This window comes from Ambystoma mexicanum, chromosome 4q (genome assembly GCF_040938575.1).
Source record: "Ambystoma mexicanum isolate Mex_15411 chromosome 4q, UKY_AmexF1_1, whole genome shotgun sequence".
NCBI lineage: Eukaryota > Metazoa > Chordata > Amphibia > Caudata > Ambystomatidae > Ambystoma > Ambystoma mexicanum.
This window is the reverse complement of record NC_090928.1, coordinates 791,258,321-791,267,274: the sequence shown is the minus strand read 5'-3', so window position 1 is coordinate 791,267,274 and position 8,954 is coordinate 791,258,321. Positions and strand designations below refer to the sequence as shown.

At 43.8% G+C, this 8,954-nt stretch overlaps 1 protein-coding gene across 1 annotated transcript in view; it reads right to left on the bottom strand.

Moving 5' to 3' along the window:
• Window positions 1-749: 749 nt before the first annotated feature.
• Window positions 750-8,954, bottom strand: part of PROKR1 (prokineticin receptor 1) — a 249,311-nt gene continuing 241,106 nt past the window's right edge. Inside the window, exon 3 of the mRNA XM_069608351.1 lies at window positions 750-2,948. Coding sequence (XP_069464452.1) covers window positions 2,252-2,948 — 697 coding nt within the window. The 3' untranslated portion in view covers window positions 750-2,251. The remainder of the gene's footprint in view (window positions 2,949-8,954) is intronic.

The following is an 8,954-nucleotide window of genomic DNA, read 5'->3' as shown; positions in this document are numbered from 1 at the left end:
TAACTGGTGGGTTAGTTTAATTTTCTCAACCATTAGGAGAGAAGTTAAAGTCGAGTCTTGGTTTGCTTGGGAAGAAATAATGCACATATCTCTTGGGTGGTGGGGATCATCCAGATAGCTGAAGAACTGTGACGAGTCACTGGCACGAAAGGATAATGGAGCCATAGGTATTTCCTCAATTGTCATTACTAGTGCAAACCTTAATTAATATATCACCATATCCTTTGTACCAATCACATTACTAGTCAACCTAAGGGAATCCCTGGTACAAGACCTCACGCTGCAACATGTGTCATATTTAGTAAACGGCGCAGCAAGCAGATAATCCAGCAGATTAATTATTTCGGTGCAAAAACTGATTGCAGGACAACAGTATAATTACTATGAGTGCTGTATCTAATCAGGCATTGCAGTTGTCTTTCTTCTCATTTGCTGCATCACTACAAGGTTTACACTGAGCAGTGGCGGGCTGGTCAGGGAGCGGACACTTTTGTGTCATACTGGCGGTATCCTTTCCAAAGGTGACTTTGTAAAGCAAGTCGAAAGTAATAGAGTTTTAATCATCGATGGCACTTTGAGGTATACAATATTACACTTATTAAAACAGAGTTAATAGAAAGTTTTAGCAGCTCATGTTACTTATGTGAACATAATTGAAGAGAACCAAATGCAATGTTCTATCCCAGGATGTGTCAAACATGTCTGGGTCAATCTCATAAAAAATGATTTGGAAAACCATAGATTTAGCATGCATTATTTTTATTATCTGCCATCACTATTAAGCAAACCAGTGCACTTAGACTTCGCCTTTACACACAACCGCACTGGCGATACCAAGGTATAAGCATCATCAATAAAACACAAGCTTTTCCTCACAGAACGTGTAGCACTTAGTGCTGTTCTACCTCTCTTTATTACACCATGAAAATACTGTACTTAGGAAGCACGACACAGCACAACCAACGACTGTACAGATAGCTGTAAAGTGCTGCTACAGTACCACTTTTCACTGTCGGGCAACATTCAGAAAGCGGTATCTCTTAAAATCGTAGGTATAGGCTCCTGTTTATAGGGGCCCTCTTTACAATGAAGTCACCTTAGCAATAGTTAACAACTTCTATGTATTCCGCTATTGGGAGGTTTGTAATCCAACATGAACGTTATGTTGAAGTTAACAAATGTATAACACAATTACAAAGACTCATAACAAACCCACAATATTATTCTGTGATAGGAAATTACGAGAGGGACAGAGTTAGGCTCCCTTTCAGCCATAGACCATTCTGGACTTCATTAGATTAACGTGATGAACTCTCAAGTATATGTTTTCTGTAATTCTCTGAAATATCAAACGTCCTAGGCACATTGGGCCTCATTACACGGTAGGCGGTGAGCCATGGCGCTATTAGCGCCATGGCTCATGCCGGTAAAATACCAGCACCGCCTTGGTGGAAAGGGGATTTACCACCCCATTCCAAGGTTGGAGGGGCGGTAAATCCCCCTTCCACCATTGCCCTTCCCCATTCCCATTTCTGCCCCATAGGGCTCTGTGGGAATGGGGAAGGCGCTAATTACGGCACCGCAATTTTGCGGTGCCGTAATTAGCACCAATGTCCCTTAGCGGGTTGGTTTTTAACGCCTGCAAAAAGCAGGCGTTAAAGCACCAACACCCTAAGGGACCTCGTAGTAAGGCGGTAATGGTTAACGGTCACCGTTACCATTAACGGTGACCGTTAACCATTACCGTCATCCGTGTAATGAGGCCCATTGACATATTTGGCGCTAGCTAGGCGTTTCATGTGCTGTGCAGTCTAGGTATATTAGAGTGCTTTAAGCTACAGGTGCTTTCACAACATAGCTGGGAAATAGAGATACCTGTCTGCCCTGAAATATGTGTTTATTTATATTTTTCTTGAAAGTGAAAATCTGCCATATTGATTATTGTGGCTGCTTCTGTGGTTATCTGTTAATGCTTGTGTCCTTATGATGGTTTCCCATGGAACACACTGAGGTGGATCGCGTATGGCAAAATGAAGTAGACCCCCTCTCTTCTAATATCCCATGAGCAGCAATTGTGTAAAGGAAATGTGGGCACTAGTCCCATTTGTTTTCTCGAACCCTGTTTATCCTCCACTTAATCACTAACACCAGACCCTCTGGATAAGAAGGCTTTCCTATCAAAGTCTGGCACAGATACAAGTACCCAACTTTCTTGTAGTCTGCTCTTACTCTAAATACTGCACCATTTCATCTATTTAATTCGTATGCAGTCCAACTCTTCTGTGATGGGCACTGCACTTGTTTTGATATCTAAGTCTGCACTCGTTCTGCTCCCGCTGTAAGTCGACCTCCACCGCAATAGCATGATCTTCTTAAAATACTTTATGGTGTTATTTTTAACAGTGACAAAGCACATGGTATTGATCATACTATTGCTCATGGCTATGCACTCCACTATGTAGAATGCGGTGAGGTAGTGCTTTTCTTTGACAAATATTGTGGGGAAGAAGTCGCGGACAATGGTGAACCCGTAAAAGGGTGCCCAGCAGAGGACATACGCAGTCAGGATGCACATGAGAACCATGACCGTCTTCCTCCGGCAGCGAAGTCTTTTCTTGATTTGTTCCGTCTGGAAACCAGGCACGGCCTTGAACCAGAGTTCTCTGGAAATTCTGGCATAGCACAGAGTCATCATGAACACGGGTCCAACAAACTCAATTCCAAAAATGAAGAGGAAATATGACTTGTAATAGATCTGCTGGTCGACTGGCCATATCTGTCCACAGAATATCTTCTCTTGGTTTTTGGCAATGAACAAAACTGTTTCTGTGGCAAAATATGCAGACGGTATGGCAACAAGTATAGACACAATCCAAACTAATGCAATCAGGAAGCTGGCAGTTTGATAATTCATCCGCGGCTTCAGTGGGTGAACAATAGCCAAGTACCTAAAGAAATAAAAGAAAATAATTGGTTAACTACAATTTACAGGCATCAATGAAATGAACAAGCAGCAGGGATTATTGGTAGTATTATGAAAGCAGACACTGTTTAGTGCAATATCTTAATGAAGGAGTGATTTTCAGATCTTTCCCTCATTAACATACTCGTTTTTATATATAATGCCTCACAATTATGTTTATAGAGAATAGATCAGATACAAATCAAACACACAGAAACAAAGGACATGTGCAGACTTTACGCTTAAGTAATGGAAATGAGGTTAAACAAATCCATCCACTCTAGCTGTGAATTTTCAAAATTCTGTTGAAGATCCTGGTAAGTAAAGATATCAGATTTTAATAATTTTATCTGAAAGATGGTGTTGTTTGGTGTATGCAGCTAAGCCAACATCTGTACCACATGCTGTAACAATAATTCTGTATGCGGGTGAAATACCAATCTATGTTGAAACATCTTGACTATACTAACTATAGAAAGCTGATTTCCCTTTTAATCCTAGGAAGGTACACGACAAGGAGCAATAGACATTGGGTTAGACCAGATTCTACATTTATTTCCCCATGAATTGCACAGTTTTGCCACTTTACAGAAAATTAACAGTATATTGGTAAAATAAAAGTGGCACTTTTGTACAACCTATATTTGGATTATTTGAAGTGCAATTTTCTGAAAATGCTGGTTAAAAAGGCTCAAGATATGCTTGTGTTATGAAAATCAAAACATGGAAATAGGGCCATAGTTAGAAACATTGACGGCTCAAAATTCACATCAACGGGAATGGGAACTAAAGTATTTACAAGTTAAATACAAAAAGGGCAAATCATTAAATCATTAAACAAATTAGACATTCGCTACATCCAGTTTTAACAGAACTAAGCAATCACACTGTGCTTTTTCTCCAGTTAATGTTCAGTTTAGTCACTTCAAGTAAAATGTGTTTTATGTTTGAACTTTTGCATTCCACATTGAAGCAGGTTTTTTTTCATAAATAATGTTTGTGTTCCTGCATTAGAATAGTAATGGCTTACGAGTTGTGCATGCAGTGAAAAGGTCCAGATTTAATGCGGCCAAGGTGGTACGCACGTACCAATTGCTTAAGTATTGTAGGGCTGTCAAGGATGACGTGGTGGGTGACATTGGGGGTGTGGATGTCATTGAATGTGGCATGCCTCCATGAAATGACGCCAAAGCAGGCACAGTAGGAGAAGTCCCAGGTTGGAACTCAAGGAGCGGTCGGTGCTTTGGGGCAGTATGTGGTAGTTGTATAGAGCGAGCACAGGAATGGGGTACAAGATGTCGTAGGGGGCTTATGCTGTGAGGGCTTACTTTGAGCAATATGTGAACAGTAGAGAAGCCATTTTTGTAGGCCCACATTTTTTTATTATTTTTGTTTGGGTGGTATTTACAATGCGCATATAACCAGTGTGTTTCACTGCGCAACAAGGCAAGAGGGGGGGCAGGGATAACAGAAGCAAAAATGATCCTACTAGGCCTAGTGACATTTGGATCATGCAAGTGCAGTAAAAAGAGGGGGAGGTGCTGGTCAGGACGGAATGGCCCTTGACAAAGCAAGTGCCATGGAGGGACAGCTGGAGAGGGCCAGGGGGAAGCAGGGAGTGCAGGTCCACGAGCTAAGTGCAAGGTAAGGGGCTGGAATGGCTCAGTGAGTGCAGGCCCAGAGGGTGCCAGAAGGGCAAGTGAAGGCTGAGGGGGGGGGGCAGGGTAGACCAAGTGCAGGGGTAGACTGGACGACGAGGGCCTGGTCTCCTGTAAGAATCTGAAGGAACCAGGCAGCCAATCAAGTGGCAGGTGGGGTCATTAGCTGGGTAGGGGGTGGGGGAAGGAGTAAGAGAAAAGGAAAGTATTGAGAACTTCTGGCATTTAAGGAGATCCAGCTCTAGTCTGAGAGGGCAGGGAGGCCATTCCAGAGGGAGACACCTGTATAGGAGATAGATCTACCCTTCACTCTCTGCTTGGAAAAGCATCTTATCTGCAAAGAGGTGGAGCTAGAAGACAGAACGGCTCTAGCAGGAAGGTATTTAGGGAAACATAGTTGGATGTAGTGCTGTCCCAGGCCCCAGAAAGCCTTGTGGATGACGCAGAGGGTCTTGAACTTGATGCTTGCAGCAACTGAGAGCCAGTGGAGAGATTTTAGGGCTGGAGAGATGAGTCCATGGGCTTGAGGGCAAGGATAAGTCTCATAGGGCCTCATTAGGACCCAGGCGGTAAGGGGTTTACGGCGGCGTAAACAGCGCCGACCCTTACCGCCTGATTCCGAGGTCCCTTAGCGCCATGGAGGATTTAACACCTGCTTTTAGCAGGTGTTAAAATCCATGGCGCTAAGGGACCTTGTTGTTAATTACGCCACCGTAATTTACGGTGGCGTAATTAACGCCTTCCCCACTCCCATTATGCCCTATGGGGCAAAAATGGGAATGGGGAAGGGTAAATGGGGATTGGGGACTTACCGCCCCGCCAACCTCGGAATGGGGCGGTAAGTCCGCCAACCACCATGGCGTAAACGTAGTTTACGCCATGGTGGTAAAGGTACGACCCAGGCGGTAACTTACCGCCTGGGTCGTAATGAGGCCCATAGTGTTATTCTGAATTAGTTGAAGTGGGCGAAGGAAAGAGTTAGGCAGATTGAGGAAAAGGCTTTTGTAAAAGTACCGCCTGGAGAGGACCAGAGCTCTGGAGACATTCAGTTTCTGGTGGAAGGTGAGGAAAAGGAGAATACCTGTGAGGAGGTGCAGCTGAAAGTGGGCCTTCTTGGCAACGTCTGTGTTGTGAGGAGAGAAGGAGAGAGAGGACAACAAGGTTTTTTGCCTCACAGGAGGGTGAGGGGAGGGGGCCATGGAGGGCAGCCAGAGTGTGGGAGGGAAGGAGGAAGCAGGGATCCCAATGAGAAAGGTCTCTGTCTTATTGGCAGTAAGGCAGAGATTGTTATCATTGCACCATGCCTGAATAGCAGACAGGCAGTCAGGAATGAGAGAGGAAGAGGAGGCAGCAGAGGAGGGAAGCTTGAAGGAGAGCTGCATGTCATCCGCATAACACAGTTAGCAGAGAAGTTGGAGATCAAATGGGCTAGAGGGCCCATGTAGATGTTGAAAAGCCAAGGTGAGAGGATAGAGCCCTGAGGTACAACGCAGGTGGAGAGTGAGATGGAGGAGAGAAAACGGCCCAGTTGAACCTGGGAAGTTCAGTCAGAGAGGAAAGAGGTCAACCCGTCCATAGCTAGGTCCATGATACCAAGGGTATCATAGAGCCAATTTATAAGGGTGGCTTGATTGACCGTATCATAGGCAGAGGAAAGGTCAATGAGGATGAGAATGGAAGGAGAATTGTAATCAAGATTAGAGAGAAATTCTTCACAGGTGTTCAGGAATGCAGTTTCCGTGCCTCTGGCAGCTCTGAAGCCAGACTGGTGGTCATGGAGACAATCAACAGATTCATTTTGGTGGACAAGTTGGAACATGGCTAGCTTCTGTGTGATTCAAAAAGGTGTGAGCAAAAGTTTGTCCTCTTTTTTTGTTACGGGGGCTGTGGTGGATTATGAAGTACATATATAGCAAAAGCAAACAATCCCACCACTAGCTACCCAGTTTCCCAACACACAGGGTGCGGATGGGCAACACCCCACGTTGTTTCACGAGGCTATTGATACGCCATATGTATCAGCCAAAAGCCAGAAACCACGAAAAAACATATTTTAATTAATATATAACACTATATCACACAATGCTTTTAAAAAAATATATAATAACATCAAAAAACATATTCAGAATTAATTCTCAGTTATGTTTGAAGAAAAAAGAGAGAGACACAGAGCATCACCCCATCTGATGATTTAGACCGGTTAGGCCTGGTCTTGGAGAGGATCTTGTAGCCTTCAGGGAGGAGAGTGTCAAAACTTATGACAGAGCTGGCCATGAACCACGTCTCAGTGAGAGTGAGGATGTTGTGTTCCGCAAGGAGGTAGCAGATGTCAGAGGAGTGTTTGACAGCAGAGCGAGAGTTGAGGGTAGCTACATGGTGCTTGTTGCCACATTTGATGGTCTTCTGAGGAGGGGTACAGGAATGTGGTACACCCATAGGAGGTGGCCGAGGGGCCAGAGGAGAGGCAGAAGGAGGAGTGGCAGGAGAAGGAAGAAAGTTGATGAGAGACGAAAGACCACTATCAAGAAGACAGAGGTTGGGCTGAGAGCCCTGGAAAATGACAGTGCCATTTAAGTAGACATTATTTATCGCCTTAGAGGAAAGGCCAAGAGTACTTCCCAACGGGTGCCACCATTGATGGGAGAGGAAGAGAATGGGGAGAGCACTGAGACCATATGGGGAATCCGAAGGGAACGATAAAGAGGATGTCAGTGACAGTCTGCCTGGAAGAAGCTTTGACATGGGTGTCATCGATGGGCAGGCCTGGATTGGAGACCAGGAGATCCTTCTCGAACATTTTCCTTCCAGACTTCAAAAGAAGGATAGGATAGGTGATAGAGTAACAGGGAAGATAGGTGAGATTGAAACTACCATGGAGGAAGGGCGTGGAAAGAAGGAGGGGGAGATGAAGAGAGCGAGAAACTGCAGTGCATGAGTCCAAAGTGCAACACAAAGCAGAACAGCAACCTAGAATCAAGTGTCCAAGAACAGGAAAAACCGAGGTTACAGCAGCAACAGAAGAAGCAAGACACCTAGAAGCAAGTGTTCTGGATAGGGGGAAGAGATCCTTGATAGCGGGAAAGAGGGAAAAAGACACATTTTCAATCACAAAAACAAATACAAAAACACTCAGATTTGACTTTCCTAGAAAGATGGAAAAAGACGGATTTTCAACACAAATGCAAAAACGCTCAGATTTGGCTTTCCTTGAAAGAAGTAAAAAGCCACATTAAGAATGCATTCCTCACAACTGCTCACAAGAAAAGGGCTGTATGCCTTTGTGTGGCGAGCAGAATGTATTTCTTGAACATTCTGCAGAAACAATCTGCTGAAATGTTGCATAGCTGAAGATTCCCAGGAGAACGCAGCCACAGGGAAGTGATTCTAAAACATATTTTAGAGGCCAACGAACTAGGCACCTGGGTGCACACAGAGAATTGGCAGAGAAATAGAAATAAAATACTGTTAATTATACTCCAGCCATGGTATGGTCTAGGTTTTTCAGACCACACTTGGCACCAAGGCATGAGAAGGGAGCTAGAGGGCCAGAGCATTGGGGTTGTGTCTGTGGGGCGTGGGACAGGGAGCCAATCAACAGAGAGAGGTTTCGGTGTCCCAGGGTGCATTGTTTTTTTGTTACAGTGATTACTTTTACTGGAGGTTCCTTGGTGCAGCAGGCACAAGGATTCTTTAGCCTTTAGAAATGTGTCCTTCAGTGCATCTTAATCAGCATGTTTGAAATCCTAGCACCATAATAGTTTGTATCTCTGCAATTACCAGTGATGAGGATTGCTAGGTTGGCAATACATTGTATCAATTTATTTTATAGCAAGGGCCTTTGATGAGAGGGTCTCTTCCTACCTGGTGGCCCTAAGGGGTCAGGTATTCTGTTTTCACAGATGATGGAGTCTATGAGTTGGCCAGCTGCAGAGAAGACTATAGGTTGTATTTGTCATCCTAGCTTTTATTTAGTGAGATGAATAGGGAAGGAGCAGAGCTTCAAATGAGTAATTATCAGAACCCCATATTCAATCAAAAAGTGAATATCTGACACGTCACTTCAGGAAAACAGAAATACAGAAATATAGTGCTTCACGTGGGACTCGCAATGACTGCTTTAAATATGAATATTGAGATTCACCAATATATCTTGATTCACAAGTTTTAGAGATAAATTAAATAAATTGACTCAACGGATATGATGTAATAAATCTAAATATATAACAATCATTAAAATTCAACCAGAGTTGCTATCATAAAAGGATAACATGTCCAGAGTAATCATAATTCCCTAGAAAGAGACACACTTCATCTGATAATTCATAAACCTTGGA